The 20000-nt window shown below is 42.9% G+C and overlaps 1 protein-coding gene across 1 annotated transcript in view; it reads left to right on the forward strand.

The window, feature by feature from the left end:
* The window catches only part of LOC143032252 (CD109 antigen-like), a 400363-nt gene that overhangs the window by 336770 nt on the left and 43593 nt on the right, over positions 1–20000 (forward strand). Inside the window, exons 7-9 of the mRNA XM_076196723.1 lie at positions 9852–9911; positions 11412–11471; positions 18879–19103. Coding sequence (XP_076052838.1) covers positions 9852–9911; positions 11412–11471; positions 18879–19103 — 345 coding nt within the window. The remainder of the gene's footprint in view (positions 1–9851; positions 9912–11411; positions 11472–18878; positions 19104–20000) is intronic.

Raw genomic sequence — 20000 nt, forward strand, 5'->3', positions numbered from 1 at the left:
AATTTCCTTCATGTCTTCCACGACCTCCTTGACCTCTTCATTCCACCATTTGCTACCTCTTCAGTTTCCTCCCATCCTCGTATCACATATCATCTTTGCGCACTTTATCACTTCTTGTTTCCATTCCCCTTTCTCTCCTGGTTCCTATCCCTCACTACCTCCCATACTACTCTGAGCCTCTCCCTGGTATAATTTTCTTCATCATTCTCATTTAATACACTTACACTGACCACTTCTCTACCTCCTTCCCTTTTCATCCTGAACTCTTCCTCCACTCTCAATTTTCCTTTTACCAGATAATGATCTGATAATTCCCAGCTTCCACTCCTCTGAAAAACATTAACATCCAGAACACCGCCAATCCTCCTTTTGGGTACTACTACATAGTCCATTAATGCCCTCTCAATCACCCTCCTCTCAACTACTCTTTCCCACGTATTCTTTTGCTTTTATCTGTTTTTAAACACTCTTTTCGCGATCAATTCCCTTTCTAAACACATCTTTAACAAATTCTCTCCTCTATAGCTCTTGAATGACATCTCGAATATCACCACAACACTTTCGGTTTGTCTATATATAAAGCTATATATGCTGTGTGTTTTATTGGGGGTAGATTGTGTGTGTGTGCGTGTGTGTGTGTGTGTGCGTGTGTGATTCACCATGATCTTGGATCACGTGTTGGACTCGTGATCGACAGCTATTTCCCTCCAGAAAGAGACCTCAGAACTCGTATATGACCGATCTGTAGGTAATACTGTGACTTTACACGCACACACACACACCCAACTCCCCGCCCACGAGAGTTGGAGTAACGACACGCAGCACAGCGATACTGAAATTATTTCAGCCCTGGACGGAATACGAACCCGGACCGCCGTAGTGGCACCCATTGAGTTATATGTGTGTGTGTGTGTGTGTGTGTGTGTGTGTGTGTGTGTGTGTGTGTGTGTGTGTGTGTGTGTGTGTGTTGTCGTTATTGTTGTTGGGGTGCGTACGCTCTAGGAGCTTAGATGATGTAAATGTACTGTATATCTACGACCAATGAATCCGAACTTGTTTCTTAATCGCAATGGGATTCGAGGAAATGCCAACTCCTCTCCAGATGACTTTTTAAATATCTAATTATGTTTCCTTTTAGTTACATGCATATAGCTTGTATATACGGATATGTACTGTATAAATGTATATATATATATATAAATATATATATCTCCCTCTATATTTTTATATATATATCTTTATATATATATATATCTATATATATATATATATATATTTATATATATATATATTTATATATGTATATATATATATATATATATATATATATATATATATAATATATGTATATATACACATATATATGTATCAGATAATTTTATGACCGTCGCGCAAGGATTCGAACCTGCGCTGTACATGACGACAAGAGGCCCCCATGTGTATATATATATATATATATATATATATATATATATATATATATATATATATATATATATATAATATACATGTACATATGAATGTATATGTGCATGTATGCATGTACATCAGTACATACAGCGGCAAATCCCAGAAAAACATTGTCAGTATCTAACTTTGATACGTGTGTAAGATTTAGGGCCGTCATTTAATTGGCTTACTTTCGTCCATGTAAATACATGTTTGATTGGCTTCCACCTCCGCTGCTCCGCCCCTCCTCCTCCTCCTTCCTCCCTCCTCCTCTTACTCCTCCTCCTCCTCCTCCTCCTCTTCTTCTTCTTCATCCTCCTCTTCCTCCTCATCTTTATGAAAACTGTAAAAACCCGACTGTCCCAGGGTTAAGTGTCGCCGCGTGGTCCTCAAGTTGCTCCAAAGAATCGAAGCTTCTGCCTTCCCGGGTTCCATTTAAGCCAGATATCTTTATCGCAGCGCATGTTTGCATGTTATTGGAGTCCCTTGCCCCGCGCCATATTGCGGCACAGACTGATTTACTCACTCTAAATTGGGTTTTATTGGGGGAGGAATTTGCATCCGCCAGTTGCAGGAAACGGAAGTCTTGGCCAAGACAGACCCTCCACCCATTCCTTCCCTCTTTCTTCCTCTTATCCCCTTCTTCCTCTTCCTTCATCACTCCTCCTCTTCCTTTTCCTCCTCTTCCTCTTCTTCCTCCTCCTCCTCCTCTTCCTCTTCCTTCTTATCTTCATACTCCTTCTTCTCTTCATACTCCTCTTCCTCCTCCTTCTACTCTTCATACTCCTATCCTCTTACCTCCTTCCCTCTTTCTTCCTCTTATCCCCTTCTTCCTCTTCCATCATCCCTCCTCCTCTTCCTTTTTCTCCTCCTCCTCTTCCTTCTTCTCTTCTTCCTCCTCCTCCTCCTTCTCCTCCTCCTCTTTATACTCCTATCCTCTTACCTCCTTCCCCGCATCCCCTCCCTTCCCCTCCACTTCCCTCCCCTTCCACTTTCTTCTCGCTCCACTTTATATTCTTTCACTTCACTCTGTCTCTCTGTCTCCCTTCCCTCTCCCTTTTCCTTTCCTTTCTCCCTCTCCTTCCCCTTCCTTTCCTTCCCCTTCCCCTTCCCCTCCATCTCCTTCCCCTTCCCTTCCATCTCCTTCTCCTTCCCCTCCATCTCCTTCCCCTTCCCCTCCATCTCCTTCCCCTTCCCCTTCCCCTCCATCTCCTTCCCCTTCCCTTCCTTCTCCTTCCCCTTCCCTTCCATCTCCTTCCCCTTCCCCTCCATCTCCTTCCCCTTCCCCTCCATCTCCTTCCTCTTCCCTTCCATCTCCCTCTCCTTCCCCTTCCCCTCCAACTCCTTCCCCTTCCCTTCCACCTCCTTCCCCTTCCCCTCCATCTCTTTCTCCTTCCCCTCCATCTCCTTCCCCTTCCCTTCCATCTCCTTCCCCTTCCCATCCATCTCCTTCCCCTTCCCCTCCATCTCCATCTCCTTCTCCTTCCCCTTTCTCTTCCAGCTCCCTTTCTCCTTTCTCTCCCTCCCTTTCCCCTTCCAACTCCTCTTCTACCTTCCCCTTCCCTTCCCCTTCCCTTCTCCTTTTTCTTCCTTCCCTCCTCCCTTCCGTTGTTCCCTATCTCTCCCTCTCTCTCTCTCTCTCTCTCTCTCTCTCTCTCTCTCTCTCTCTCTCTCTCTCTCTCTCTCTCTCTCTCTCTCTCTCTCTCTCTCTCTCTCTCTCTCTCTCTCTCTCTCTCTCTCTCTCTCTCTCTCTCTCTCTCTCTCTCTCTCTCTCTCTCTCTCTCTCTCTCTCTCTCTCTCTCCCTCTCCCTCTGTCTCTCATTCGCTTTCTCTTTCTCTCTCTCTCACTTTTCTTTGTTCTTCCACTACTTGTTCATGTCTTCATCTTCTTCCTCAACTCAAAAAAAAAATCCTCAACTTTCTTCAATTTCTCAACATGCTCTTCCTCAATCTCGACTTTCGACTCCTCAGTTTCGACCTCCTCCTCCTCCTCCTCCTGCCCCTCCTCCTCCTCCTCTTCCTCCTCTTCCTTCTCCTCCTTCTCCTCCTTTTTCTTCCTCCACCTTTTCCAATTTCTTCTCTTCTTCGTCTTCTTTCGCTTCCTCTTCCTCATTTTCCAGGCTCTCCTTTCTCTTCTTCCTTATTCTTCCCCTTCCTCCTCCTCTTCCTCCTTCTCCTCCCCCTCCACTTCCTCCTCTTTTTCCTTCTCCTCCTCTTCCTCCTTCTACTCCACCTCCTCCTCCTCCACCTCTTCCTCCACCTCCCCTGCTCCTCCTCCTCCTCCTGCTCCTCCTTCTCTTCCTCTTCCTCTTTCTCTTTCTTCTCATCCAGCTTTCTCTTGTACTTCACTTCATGATATTCTTGGTCTTCCTCTATTTCCTTTTTTTTTTAATTACATTTTCTCTCTCATTTTTTTTAGCATTTCCCTTCTTTTCCTTTCATGGCACTCTCACCTGCCGTTCTAGTACTCCTCGCCTCTCCTTTCTTTTTGACTCTCTCTTTCTCTCACTCTCTCTCTCTCTCTCTCTCTATATATATATCTATATATATATATATATATATATATATATACATGTATATATATATATATATATATATATATATATATATAATATATACATATATATTGGAAATTGGTATGTTATAACACATTTGTAAAAGTTCACTCTAAACCCACTATCGGATAGTGGGTTTATAGTGAATATATATATACATATATATATATATATATATATATATACATACATATATATTCTTTCTCATTCCCTCTCTCTCTCGCTCTCATTTTCCCTCTCTCTCTCTCTCTCTCTCTCTCTCTCTCTCTCTCTCTCTCTCTCTCTCTCTCTCTCTCTCTCTCTCATTCTCTCTCTCTCACTCTCTCTCTCTCTCTCTCTCTCTCTCTCTCTCTCTCTCTCTCTCTCTCACTCTCTCTCTCTCTCTCTCTCTCACTGTCCTTCCCGCTCAACTTCCGGACCTGTATCTTCCCCACGCCGTGGGTTGCATCCCTCTCGGGCCACTTGCCCGCCGCCGCGCCGTCCCGGCAACTCTCCTTTGAGTTCGCTCACGTCTCTCCACCTTCCACTCCTCTCTTCCATCCTTTCGCTTCCTTTGCCCCAACCAGACCTCATTTTTTATTTTCCGCGAATATATTCCTTGACTCCAAATCGGTCTCCTTCACTCCAAATCGATCTCCTTCACTCCAAATTGATCTTCTTCCTTCTAAATCGATCTCCTTCACTCCAAATCGATCTCCTTCACTCCAAATCGATCTCCTTCACCCCAAATCGATCTCCACTCCAAATCGACCTCCTTCACTCCAAATCGACCTCATTCACTCCAAATCGATCTCCTTCACTCCAAATCGATCTCTTCTACTCCAAATTGATCTCCTTCACTCCAAATCGATCTCTTCCACTCCAAATCGATCTCCTTCACTCCAAATCGATCTCCTTCCTTCCAAATCGACCTCCTTCACTCCAAATCGATCTTCTTCACTCCAAATCGATCTCCACTTCAAATCGAGCTCCTTCACTCCAAATCGATCTCCTTCACTCCAAATCGATCTCCACTCCAAATCGACCTCCTTCACTCCAAATCGATCTCCTTCACTCCAAATCGATCTAGTATCAATTCACCCGTTCGTTTGTCTTTAATGTTTTTGTTTTAGTTATTCTCACACATCATTTCACTTTCCGCATCGGTTATTTCTCTCCCTTTTCTTCTTTTTCTTTATCTTTTTTTTTCTTTATTTCCTTTTATTTCACTTTCCTCTACTAATTTTCTTTTTCGCTACAATCGTCGCATTTTTCTTATTTTTTCGTACTTTTATCGTTTCACTTTTTGACGTTTGACTTTTTCTCGTCTCAGATTAAAAGGTTTGAAAAAAAAAATCAGATTCCAGAAAGAAAAAAGACTTTCTGATGATTTGTAAAAGCGTTGATGTTCTAAATATCAAAGATTTAACATACTAAGACATAACCAACAGAGAAAAGAATCTATGTTTTCAGTGATTACCTCTTTAATTGTGCAAAGGTTTCTTCCTCGGCTGATTAAAATTGCCTCGTTTAAACACCTCCCCCCCGCCTTTCCCCTCGTTTCATTTCCCCTTTCTCTACCCACTTCTCCACTCCCCTCATCTACCCTTCCAAACTCCCTCCCCTCGTTGCGATTCCCCTCTCTACCTCTCCCCTCATAAAACTGTCCTTTTCTTCGTTACATTTCAGTCTTCACTTTTCCCCTCTTCCTCATTCCCCTCACTTAACGTTTCACACTTTCCCCTCATTACACTTTCTACACTTTGCCCCTCTTCCTCATTCCCCTCACTTAACGTTTCACATTTTCCCCTCATTAAACTTTCTACACTTTTCCCCTCTTCCTCACTCCCCTCACTTAACGTTTCACATTTTCCCATCTTTAAACTTTCTACACTTTTCCCCTCTTCCGCATTCCCCTCACTTAACGTTTCACATTTTCCCCTCATTAAACTTTCTAATATCCTCATTACACTCCCCTCACTTAACGTTTAACATTTTCCCCTCATTAAACTTCCTACACCTTTCCCCTCTTCCTCATTCCCCTCACTTAACGTTTCACATTTCCCCCCCATTAAACTTTCTAATTTCCTCATTACATTCCCCTCACTTAACATTTTACATTTTCCCCTCATTAAACTTTCTGCACTTTCCCCCTCTTCCTCATTCCCCTCACTTAACGTTTCACATTTTCCCCTCATTAAGCTTCCTAATCTCCTCATCACACTCCCCTCACTTAACATTTTACATTTTCCCCTCATTAAACTTTCTACACTTTTCCCCTCTTCCTCATTCCCCTCACTTAACGTTTCACATTTTCCCCTCATTAGATTTTCTAATCTCATTACACTCCCCTCACTTAACGTTTCACATTTTTCCCTCATTAAACTTTCTACACTTTTCCCCTCTTCCTCATTCTCACTTAACGTCTCACATTTTCCCCTCATGAAACTTTCTAATCTCCTCATTACACTCCCCTCACTTAACGTTTTACATTTTCCCCTCATTAATCTTTCTACACTTTTCCCCCTCTTCCTCACTCCCCTCACTTAACATTTCACATTTTCCCCTCATTAAACTTTCTAATCTCAATACACTCCCCTCACTTAACGTTTTACATTTTCCCCTCATTAAACTTCCTCCACTTTTCCCCTCTTCCTCATTCCCCTCACTTAACGTTTCACATTTTCCCCTCATGAAACTTTCTAATCTCCTCATTACACTCCCCTCACTCTCTCCTTGCTCCATCATCTCAATCTCCAGTTCATTTCTCTTTCCCCTCGGTACACTCTACCAACAGTTCTCTTCCTCGCTTTCCTCTCTCTCTCTCTCTCTCTCTCTCTCTCTCTCTCTCTCTCTCTCTCTCTCTCTCTCTCTCTCTCTCTCTCTCTCTCTCTCTCTCCATTTACCGGCTTCTCTTTGATGTTTTGATTTAGTGGCTTTCCCCCTCAGTCTCGCAGACTCATTTCCGTTTCACCCCTTTCTCTTCCACTCATCTCTCTTTCATCTCCACTAAGCCTCACATTTCTCTTTCCCTTCTCTCCATTTCCCTCTTGGGTTTCCCTAATTTAGAAACTTCAGCTGGTCTTTCAGACTTCAGGGGTCTCTTTTCAGCTGAATAAAGTGACCTGTCGGTAAGCAGAATATATGAATCGAAAAAGAAAATCCTTTATATTATTTTACCTTTTTTTACCTTCTTTTTACCTTTCCATGACTTCTCCCCATACCCATCCCTTTTCTTTTTCATTCCTTTCCGTAATCCCCAACCCTCATCCACACTGCCTGTCTATCCATCCCTAAAAAATTCTCCACTTCTATCCTCTCTCACTCCACTCTTGTCCCTTCCTCCCCACTCCACCTCCCGTTCCCCTCTTATTTCCCTTTCCTTCTCCTCCCCTTCCCCTCCAATTCCCCTCTCTTCCTCCGCTTCCCCTCTCCTTCACCTCCCCTTCTCCTCCTCTTCCCCTACCTTTTCGCTCTCCTTTCCCTCCCCTTTCCCTCCACTTGCCCCCTCCTGCCCCCTCTCTTTCCCTTCCACTCTCCTTTCCCTTCTCTGCCTCCCCCCTTCCCCTTCCCCTCCCCCTCCCCCTCCCCTCCCCCTAACACCCTCCATCTCCCCCCCTTCTCCGACCCTTCTCACCATCACCTCCTCTCCCCCTCTCCTCCTTCCTCTCTGTGCGACTCTCTCTCCCACTCCGTCTCCTCCTCTTTTCCTCCTCTCTCCCCATTCTCTTCAATTCTCTTCAATTCTCCACACACTACCCTGCAGGCCACCCATTTCTCCTCCAGTATGTTAATGAATCGGGGATATTATTCATCGTTTAAGCACTGTTGGGCTCTGTTAGGACGAAGAAGAGGAGGAAGAGAAGAAGAGGAGGAAGAGAAGAAGAAGGAGGAGAAGAAGGAAGAGGGAGGACAGGAGGAAATGAAGAAGAAGAAGAAGAAAATAAATCATTTAGAGGTGGGACTGGAAGTGGAAGAGAAGGAGGAGGAGGAGGAGGAGGAGGAGGAGAAGGAAAAGGAGAAGGAAAAGGAAGAGGGAGGACAGGAGGAAATGAAGAAGAAGAAAAGAAGAAATCATTTAGAGGTGAGACTGGGAGTGGAAGGGAAGGAAGGAAAGAGAGAAGGAGAGAAATAATGGAAGAGAAAAGAGGATGAGAAAGAAAGGCATTATTGAAGGAAGGAAGGAAGGAAGGAAGGGAAGGAAAAAAAGAAGAGGAAATTTAGGGTGAAGAGTAAGAGTGTGAAAGGAAAGAGTAAGTAATAATATAAAACAAAAAAGTAATTTGATCTTATGACGAGGTTACACAGGAAGAGTATCAAATGTAGAAGGAACACAATCACATTAAATGAAAACGCTTGACGGTAACCAAACTAATAGGAGATGCGCCAATTCCAACTCCTGACAAGAACTGCAGCCAATTCCACCGCTGCCACCACTGTAGCATCCACCACCTGTCACCACAGTCATCATCCCCAACAGCAACATGAACAAGAATTAAAGATGGAAGAGAAGGAAGAGATAGAAGAGGAAGCGGAGAAGGGGAAGAGAGATTAAGGGGAAAAGGAAGAGGATTAGGATAATCATGATGATGATGAAGAGGAAAAAGAGGAGGAGTATGAGGAGGAGAAGGAAGAGAATTAGGTTAATCATGATGATGATGAAGAGGAAGAAGAGGAGGAGTATGAGAAGAAGAAAAATGTACTCTGTAGTCTTTATTAGTCTTAATGTAGGCGATGATATTGACCGTGAAGAAGTGTTACCATACAAGAAGGGAATTGACCATCTCGATTTCTCTTCAGTATAGTGACCTACTGGCTAAAGGATTTATACAAGAGTTAAAGCAAGGTAAAGCCTATCGTGGACAGTCTAAGGACTTTGGAATCTCTTCTATTGGACACCATCCTTGACTTTATCTGTCCCACGAAATGTTGTGTGTCAAAGGCGACATGACGTCACTAACCAACCAATTACTGAATTCATGGTGATCTAGTTTCATATCTTATAAGACTTTTTCAGTAGATAATTATCTTGTTCAAAGTAGTACATTATAAAAGCCAGTATCTGCACTTAATAGGATTAATTGCATGCACATTATACTTTGGATCTTTTAGTGTATTTGATACACACGAACTCGTTAAAATTATACTTGTATTTAGGACGAACACAGTCCCTCACGCTAATATGTTGAATTCACACCTTAATGCTTTGAACACCGTGACGCATTTATCTATATATTAATCCATTATGCATCTATTTGTTCATTTATTTAGTTACATAATTATGTTTATCACTTTTGTCTTTATTATCATTGATTTATTTGTCTGTCATCATCTACGAGTATTTATGTATTTATTACTATTGATTGGTTCATTTATCTATTATCATCTGTTTATTAATTTATTGATTTATTTACTTATTTCTTCATTCATTCATTTGTTTATATATATATATTTTTTTATTTGTTTATTTATTTATGAATTTATTTATTTATTTATTTATTATTTCGGGTCAGACGATTCTTCTTAACAGAGTAAACTTTAGACGCTGTAGATGGGAACACCCTATTACCTCAAGTTCACCTCTCTATTAAATTAATTGCCTGGCAAGTGCGTCAGTGTGTATTTTTCAAGTTAATATTTATGCACAATTCCGCTGAAATTCATTTTGTGTACAGACCCTAAGAGTACCGCCACTGAAAAATGTTTTTTGTGTACAAGAAAGAAGAGTGGAGGTATGTGGCATAAAGTTCGTAACTGTATTTGTGTGTATGTGTGTACGTGTACGTGTGTTGGCGTGTGAATGTGTGTTTGTGTATATGAAGCCTGGCCAGAGCATCCTTATAATACTGACACGGGTTCACATTTCAGCCAACGGGACAGACGCCCACAGTAGAGGAGCTATCAGTTTGTTACTTGAAAGAATTTAATGTAAGTCTTAGTAGGGATGACAATGATGCTTATGTTATTTTTGAGCCCTCCGTCTAACTACCTCAAGCAGCCACTGCTCCTCCTCCTCCTCCTCCTCCTCCTCCTACTCCTCCTCTTCATCCTTGTCCTCCCCAGGCATATACATTAATCCTAGGCTTCGTTTCTTGCCTTTTTGTTTTGAACGCATAGTTACTATTAGTCTCGCACGTAGAGGGCGGATGTAACCGTTAGTGGCGGTTGATGTTTGAATTTGAAAAAAAGCAAAGCAAGTAACGGTACGTACACGTAGAAACGTTAGATTCGGAAAGTGTTTTGCGAGCACACTCCGTAGAAGTAAATTGCAATTGAATTTGAATTGATGTAGTTGTGTTATCGCTAGATTCAGCACCATTCGTGACGTAATGGGTCAACTGTTTTTGTAGTTTTGGTCCGCCCTTTACTAGTAGTGCGTAGGCTTGAGGGGTCAGAGCAGTTTGGGTGCCCAGCTACTCGTCAATGACGACTTCAAATGTTCTTGTCTTTTGTCATGTCTGATCTGCGATGCCTGACTTCTTTTAATCATTTTAAGGGGGTAAGACTCGGGAGCAAATGGTTGGGTCAGAAGTTCCTCCAAACATTTTGTTTGCCATTCACAGGCTGCTCATTCATCACTTTTTCCAAGAGTAGTCTGGAAGACAAAGACAGACTCCCTCTTGACAAATTGATGTTCTTGTTCTCTAACGAGAATTTCGGGGAAACTTCAGTAACCCCCCTCCCAAACCCCCTCCCTTTATCCCCTTCTCCACCAATGAGTCAACATAAATATTAGCGCCTTACCCAAGCGACGAGACGACGTTAATGAAACCCATACTGACCCAAAGCTTCCCTTGCGCCCAATTTTCCAGGAGATGGATGGGAAGGTCCTCCCTCCAACACCCACACCCTTTCCTCCCTTTGCACCTTTTTTCATTGTGGGGGGGGGGTTCGCTCCCTCCCCCATGGTTGAAAGGTGGAGGGAGAGGAGGAGGGGGGAAGAGTGATAGAGGGGTGATGGATCACTGGAGCACTTGACGGTTACACACGCTGTGATTAATGGCATTGTTCACTGGTCACCTCACTCCACACAACCCTCCCCTCCACCTCAATCATCTCCATCACCACCAGCACCTCTCCCACGCTCTTTATTGTGTTTACACTTAGAGCGGAGGGGCCAGATCATCCCATGGAGGGAAAAAAAATAAAAATATATATATATACTTTCATTGACAAACGTTGTCTTTCACAGACCTCCCGTCAACTCCACGCTAAGGGATGTCAAAGTCACCTGTACCAGAACGGAAGGGGGGAGGGGGTGGATTAGAATTACAAATTGATAGGGACTTCAAACGTCACTTCCAATCCACCAGCAGTTACATTCACACACACCCCACACCCCCACCCCTCCCCACCCCTCCCACACCCCCTACCCCTCCCTCCAGTACCGCAACCATGGCATCATTTAACCATAAATTCCATTTGCAGGACAATGGCACATTTTCTTCTGGAGTATGGTACAGAGTAAGCAACCGAAGCACACACCTTGTAAGTGTTGCAGGAAAACAAGGGACGATCACTGCACGGTCCTCTCTTCTGCTGGTTGCCCACGCTGTTCTGATCTGCATTGACGTGTTTACTTCCAGTTTGATAACATGTTTAGCCTGGAAAACCAAGAGGAGGAATTCATTTGTGCTCCAGGATAATCCATTAAGTCGAAACGCTTTCATGAGGGGACGTCTGGCTCGACTCGTCACGTTGGTGTCGTGACGTCACGTCATTCCACTGTAGCGTCGTGACGTCATGTCGGTGTCGTGTCGTGTCGGCGTCATGACAGCATATATATATATATATATATATATATATATATATATATATATATATATATATATATATATATATATATATATATATATATAATTTTACGGAGAGAGCAATTCCCTATCAGAATATGTATTATGTATCTGAAGAAGATTTGAACGACCTCCGACTAGTTCTCCAGGCTAAACGGAACTGCACTCACTTCACCCTTTCTTTGCAAATGTTGACCTTGTACCTCTCCTTTTTTTCTCACTCTTTTTTTTTTTTTAATATTGCACAGGAAAACTGACCTAAGGGACTTTGTGCACACCCATCATTTCACTTGCCAACGACTTTTCCAACCCATCACTCCGCCATTACCTTCAACAGCTCCTTTAGTAATGTGACGAACTTGGTTTTGTTGTGAACAAAGACAGATGCTTGTCATTAAGCACCTGGGCCTTTGCCACAGCCAAACACATTAAGAAGGTCAAGATGCTGAAAGAGTTGGTACATAAAACATCTCTGCCAAACTCTGATGATCAAGCATAAAAGTTCCCTCTCTCTCTCTCTCTCTCTCTCTCTCTCTCTCTCTCTCTCTCTCTCTCTCTCTCTCTCTCTCTCTCTCTCTCTCTCTCTCTCTCTCTCTCTCTCTCTCTCTCTCTCTCTCTCTCTCTCTCTCTCTCTCTCTCTCTCTCTCTCTCTCTCTCTCTGTCTCTCTCTCTCTCCCTCTTTCTGTCTGTGTGTGTGTCTGTCGCTCTGTCTCTGTCTCTCGTTCTCTCTCTCTCTCTCTCTCTCTCTCTCTCTCTCTCTCTCTCTCTCTCTCTCTCTCTCTCTCTCTCTCTCTCTCTCTCTCTCTCTCTCTCTCTCTCTCTCTCTCTCTCTCTCTCTCTCTCTCTCTCTCTCTCTCTCTCTCTCTGTGTGTGTGTGTGTGTGTGTGTGTGTGTGTGTGTGTGTGTGTGTGTGTGTGTGTGTGTGTGTGTGTGTGTGTCTATGTCTCTCTCTCTCTCTCTCTCTCTCTCTCTCTCTCTCTCTCTCTCTCTCTCTCTCTCTCTCTCTCTCTCTCTCTCTCTCCCTGTCTTTCCACTCGAAGAAGTTTTGACGACATGAATCTTCTTTCATCTTGGCACAGTTTATTATCAGCCTCCCTCTTTTCTTCCTTCCTTTCTTCTACCCATCCTCCTTCCCTCCTCCTCTTCTTCCTCCTCCTCTTCTTCCTCCTCCTCTTCTTCCTCCTCCTCCTCCTCCTCCTCCTCCTCCTCCTCTTCCTCTTCCTCCTCCTCCTCTCATTTGCCAGAAATGATACTAATCTAAGGAACTCGCGAGAAAAACTCACGGAGATCTGAAACAGTCTCGGGTTTAATGTTCTTGTGTGTGTGCCTTAGCGGTGTTTGCGTGTCTTGTGCGTGTCCCAGTAGTATGTAACCACGACGTGTCTTGGGTCACTCAGTTCGGTCACAACAAGGTCAGCACAAACCCCTCACGAACACCGTCACTATGCCCAGCTGTTACTTCAGCAACACTGAGTGTCCGCAGCCGTTTTCATTGCGGGCGTATTAAAAATGTGTCATTGTCGAAACTACCTCCTTTTTTTTAAGCTCGCGGTCAGAAACCAACACATGCATGTATATGTATTTATATTTATGTATATGTGTATATATATACATTATATATATATATATTTATATGAATATATATATATAATATATATATATATTTATATATATATATATATATATATATATATATATATATATATATATATATATATATATACACCATGTGAGGACGGAGCCTTTATTGTATTAGTACGACTTTTCGCTTGTTACATCTTTTTCAAGTACATAGTCGTAATACATATGACTGAGATTAAATAAGAACTGAGGGAATGGGGGGAGGGAGGGAGTGAGTGAGAAAGGGAGGTAGGGGGGTGAGGGATCACTAAATATTTGGATAGGTTAAGGAGAAGGTGGACCAAATGTCTAGGAACAGGAAAGGATAAGGATAAGATGGAACAGTTGGCTGGGTGAAGGATGCTAGCTCGCAGCCGAGGAACAAAAGGAAAAAGAAAATAAGATGGGATAGCAATTGTCTGCTGAGGGTGGACAACGACTTTGAGAGGAAAAAAGGGATTTTTGAGAGCAACTAGGGATAGCTTAAATTTTTGTTGGCAATGGGTATTAAAGGAAATAGGTGGGGTAATATATTGGACATGCTCCTGTTTTGTTCAGTTGTGTTGGTTCCTTGTATGATAGCTGCTTTCAAACATTTTTTACGGATATTGCCGGGCTCACGTACCAGAAGTTCTGCCTTCTCCCAGTCCATCAGGTGGTTACTACCGTTCCTGCGTGCAACACACGCGTTGGTGGTGACGCCATTGGGGACATCGGATCCGGGTTTTTAGGTCGCGTGATGTTTCCCCAATCTAGGATTTTTGACATCCCGAGCACGGAATCTGATGAATACCGGTTTTATTGTCCGGGTATTTGCCGATGTTTATTCCAAGTTGGTAGTTTTTAAAATACAAGTCAGGTTGGTAGCGACGTTGCTGGTTGATAGCACGAGGACGAGAATAAACATCGGCAAAACGCCTTTACCTTTCCTCTGCACCTTTCCTTCTGTATCCTTATTCCCCCCTATGTTCATGCTAGGGACGTCCAAGGCCATAAACAAGAAAGCTATCAGACACGCGCAGTGCGGAAGTTATTCTCTCCCCCAAAACACACACACACACACACACACACACACACACACACACACACACACACACACACACACACACACACACACACACACACACACATACATGCATATATACATACATACATAAATACATACACATATACACACACACATACACACACTACCTATCTACCTACCTACCTAACTACCTACCTATCTACAGTTTTTAGTCCCTGGGTCTGGACCTACAGCTCTGAATAATTAAGGGGTGGTATTGACAGAACGATTGTGATAAGGACAGTCCCCCTTCCATCACCTCCCTCCCGTCGGCGAAAACTTCGCACCCACTCGAACGCATTAAGTTCTTATCTGATCTCGTTTGTCCGAAGATGGTTCACGGAGTAAACGGGAAAAAAAGGGAAAGAGAATTCGAAACTGTTCTGAGAACGACGAGGCAAAACACGTAGTCCTCAGCCAAAGTCGCGTACGAGAAATCAATTTAAAGAAAAACAGAATTAAATTAAAGTAAATGTGGGGCGAACGAAATTCATTCAGAGTGACATTGTTTGAATAAAGACGGTGATACTGGTGTCACATAAGCAGGCAGAGTTACATCTGAGCTCTTACATGCCTAGGTGCTGCCCCGGGGCAAAGATCTTAGTGACCTCCCTCCTCCCTCCTCCCCCCTCCCCCTCCCTTCTCCCCCCTCCCTCCTCCCTCCTCCCCCCTCCCCCCTCCCTCCATCACCACTTCCCATCTCCACCATTCCTTACTACCTATTGTAGCAATTGCTATACGAAATGATTAAACAGATTTCAAAAACTTTATTTAATGTCCCTATTGCAGAAAGGTTAAGGGGAAAACATTTCATATTCTGTTGATTTTAACGTGAAATTCGTATATTGCGATCAAACATTCAGGGTTCTTTTGACCTTTTTTTATTATAATTATTTTCTCAGCCTTGTGGGCAGCATGTCCACACTAGAATTGCCGCCCCCCCCCTTAAATGTGCCACCCCAGGGGGGCATATGCTCCCCCCCCTTGCCCCTCCCAACCCCCATGTAAAGGCGCTGGCCAGAAAAACCTGTCAGTTTCTACACCACGTATACAGCCTTCTTCTAATCTCTATTTTCATTTTTTATTCTGTAATGTTTTGTTTTTTATATTCAATTCTGACAGTTTTATAACCTAATTCTCTCGGGACTCTTGAAGTGAGAACCCCATTTGAATAGAGCTTCTTCGACGATGCCAAAGAAGGAGCCTTCCTATTGGTTGATTCGAAAATGAATGTGACCGTCCGCGTCTACCGATGAGCCAATCATGGCATGGGAAAGGGAATTGGACCCCGAAAGTTTGTTAAACGTTCATTGATTTTTTTCTTTCTTTTTTTTTTTAAGGGGAAAAAACTCGAATATTAGGAGTGTCCTCACTCTCTCCCAACCCCTGAGCACTACTGTAGACTTATCTATTTATTAACATTACGATCTTAACACATTTTTAACTATAATTGACTAGATATCAATAGTTTCTGTTTTTGTGCGTGGTTTTTGGACGATAGGTAGCAGTAGAAGGCATATTGTAGTTGTTGGTCTATACACAGTAATGGTTTTACTCCTTATGGGAAACATTGTTGGTGAAGTAAAACGTGTAAAAGCCGTAGATGTTTTTTTTTTTTTTTTTTTTTTTTTTTTTTTTTTTTTTTTTTTTGAGGGGGGGGGTAAGGGCTTAGGTACCAAGCCACCAGGTGCTCTGAGGTGACCAGGTGACCTCCCGTATATCCCCTTAGTGAGGAACCATCCTGGCAAGGTTTATTCAAACGAGATTTAGTGAAATAGGATCCTTGCCTTCCTCGATGAACAAAATTAATGACCACAGACACTATGATTCCTTGCAAGGAGTTTTAGCTTCATGGTAACATAGGAGTTAGATTCGCAGTTTCTTGTAGTTTAACACGCATACACACACACACACACACATCACACACACACACACACACGCACGCACGCACGCACACACAGTGTATTATACATGCTCGTCCACAAATGCGTATGTATAAGCATAGGTTAACGGGTATTTGGTTACAGAATAACTGAACACTGACGAACAAACAAGTGTACCAACATCCTCGCCATAATGACCTCTACATCCCATGTCACCTTCTGGAACGCAACCCAGCATACCGAGGCAGATACACATCCACGTAGACAACTTCGCCTTATCCTTTCCTTGCCATAACCTTACTATAAACTTACCATAACCTTTTCCCGTTCTGAACCTCGTCGCGCGGCTGCCTTCGCTGAAACAGTTCGCCAAGTGGTCAGGTCGTGTGCACTAGGATTCTGCCTTCGAAATGGTCCGATTCCTCAATAGCTCGAGGCCTCGCCAGTTCGGTGACGTGAAGAGATACAGTCAGATGAATTTATATTCCTCCCGTTTCTCGTCGATGCTGTGTAACACCCACAACGGACAAGTCTAATTACAGTTTGCGGTGTAATCATATGTGTATTGTTTTTTCGGATAATTAGATCATTGTGATAGTGGCACAATGCTAATGAAACTATTTTTATATAATCAGGAGACAAACGCCCTTTTAAGTTGGGTCAGAGGATAGAATATCAAATCATCCACTCTCGATCGTCATTCACTGTCACGTAGGTTGTCAGTGTCAGCTCGACCCTTAACGTCGCGTCACGATGGGATCTTGGGGACCTTAGGTCTCGGGCTGAGGTGTCGCTCTTGGCAGATTTCAGGAGAAGCTTTTGACAGCGAAGAACCAACTAAAATCCTTGAGATCATCCAAGGTCACGTTATTGGATTTGCCAAAGGTTAAGAACCGCCTAGAGTTTCTGTTCTCGATTTTAAGCTCGAGATAAAGAAAGGTGGGATTTATACCCGACCTAAAAGAAGTTTCGATCAATCTAGATCCCCCTGTAAGTCTTAGTTCGCTCCCCCAGCTTTCATCTGCATAACAGTGAACTATCTCTAGTTGGAATTAGTCCCATGCGTACGTTGAAGAGATTTTCACAGCCTTGTTGAAACCGGTTTGTCACGTTTTAAATGTCGACGGGTATTTCAAATGCGACGCGTTTCGGTGTAACGGTCGTAACCGTCATTTCTCTACTGCATCCGGGTTTTATGGCTTCACAACCCACGAGACGGTTTTTTTTTATGAATATTGTTAAGTCTGCACACACTGCAAATTTCTTTACAAAGCACAGTATTTATCTTTAGAACTGCCCCAGTCTATTTTGCAACCAAGACCAAGGGGTTGTTGACAATGCTACAACTAAGCTACAACACGCGAGGTAGTTTCGTCATTCACAACACGTTCTCACGTTTTTTGTTAAGCTTATCAACAAAGGTGCATTGCTACAACCAACCGAAAGGATTCCCCTTCGTCTCTTCCAAGATACTTTCGGAGTGCAATGGCGACAAGCCAAATGTACACTGAAAAACAACACTATCTTCTCAGGTTTGTCCGAAGATGGATTAAATGCGGCGAAGCATTATGAGAATCATCTAGAGACGGCTATAGCCGATTCTCATAATGTTTCACTATGTTTAATCTATTTTCGAACAAACCTGGGAAGGTACTTTTGTCTTTCAATGTGCCCCCAGTTGCTATAGTGACCTCAACTACACTTAGATCTGTGTTGTCATAGAAATTAAAAAAAAAAAAAATCACGACCAAACCCAATTGTGTAGTCAGCACACTTAGTTGTCCGTAGTTTTAACAACCAAGTCACAACCACGTTGTAGTTGTGCCCACAACCCGGTTTGTCAGTGTCCTTCAAGTCGGACCCTACCACTTAAATGTTGTAGTTCACCATGACCAATGTAATCTTAACAGTAACTTAGATGCTCTAGTTATCCAAGCCAGATCACAATTACATTTAGCTGTCGCATTTAATTATATTATGGCCACAATTTGTGTTGTTACCAGCAGCAAGCTGTAACACAGACAGCTGCCCTGGAACGACTACCATATTTAGTAGCTGTAGTTACATGTTAAAAGCCAATTCGTGCCGCTGTAGCTGCTGCCGCTGATCTACAATATAATTTACTGCTATATAGGAACCACAAAAACCACAACCACTCGGGGCCTTAGTAGTTTCCACAACCACTCACCTACAACACAGTTGCTATAGATGTCACCAGAACCGCAAACGCAAACACAATCAAGTTGTTAACCACAATCACATATACAATCTCTAGCTGCTCCCAAATTTGGTATATCACCACTGGAACGCTACACACACTAAGCTGTAGTCGCTCACAATCAAAATACAACCAAAGCTAGATGCCGTTTTTTCACCACAAACAGCTGCTGTAGATAACCACCGCCACCAAAAAGAACAGCTACGCATAGCTGCTGTAGTAATTACTCTCAATAAGACCACAACCACACTTGAGTGATCTTTAGGGTGTGAAACAGTTCCTAAGACTTAAATCTCGCATGTTCTCTACCCTCAGTTCGCTGGCGTCTTCAACTTCAAGTTCCGGATGGCAGACTTCGAGGACCTCGTACCGCATACGGAGGGCACCGAAATTCGGGTCACCGCCACTGTCGGAGACGCTTACTGGGATGCCACGGAGACCGGGTTCTCGGCCACACGCATCTACTCGTCGGCGCTACGTCTGTCTTTCCTTGGAGACTCCCCACATGTCTTCAGGCCGGCCATGCCCTTCAAGTTTTATGTAAGTTGACAGGGATATTAGGAGTTATGTGTTTAAAAAAAAAAGATTGATATGCGTGCATTTGTGTGCTTGGATCTATATAGGTTTGTTAATGCATTACATGTGCGTAATTGAAAGTGTGTGAGTCTCGCATTCTATTAGACCAGAGTTCGAGTCACCCACTTCTCTCAGATTCCCAGCATTGACTTACATATTCCAAATCTCCAAGCGCATAGGGCAAAAGTGACGACTTTGATCGCAATTAAGCGCCTTCTGGTGTGTGCTCTCCACCATACCTTAGAAAAGTAGATCTAAAAAGGATAAGGGAGGTTATACTCATTAAATAAGTGTGAAATGGGAAAATGAAAATATATACTCGTGTATATATACATATATATATAGATATATATATAGATAGATAGATAGATAGATAGATATATGTATTTGCGTGTGTAATAATAAAAATAATAATGATAATAATAATAATAATAGTAATAATGATAATAATAATGATAATAATAATAATGATAATATACGGCTTATTGGGTATAGCAGCATTACTGTTGAAAATATACATCCTACAAGATTATAACATTGTAAAAATGTGACAGTGAAAAGATGTGTGTGTGCGTGTTTGTAAATGTGTGTGGGGGTGGGGGTGTTTGTGATCCACGATTGTCTTGGACCACCTGTTGGACCCGTGATTGACAGCTATTACCTTCCTGGAGGAGAGCCCAGAGCTTGTATAGTCCGATCTGTAGGCTGTAAACGTACACCCATCCACTTACTCAAGGACGACAGTGACGGATTGTTGTGTGTGTGTGCGTGTGCGTGCGAGAACACGTATTGTGAAAATGCAATTAAATATATGTACACAATTTCAATGACAGGTGAAGAAGACGAGTGAACAAGTCCAGC

The sequence above is a fragment of the Oratosquilla oratoria genome, chromosome 13 (assembly GCF_046742065.1).
Source record: "Oratosquilla oratoria isolate Oo_2021 chromosome 13, ASM4674206v1, whole genome shotgun sequence".
NCBI classification, from domain to species: domain Eukaryota; kingdom Metazoa; phylum Arthropoda; class Malacostraca; order Stomatopoda; family Squillidae; genus Oratosquilla; species Oratosquilla oratoria.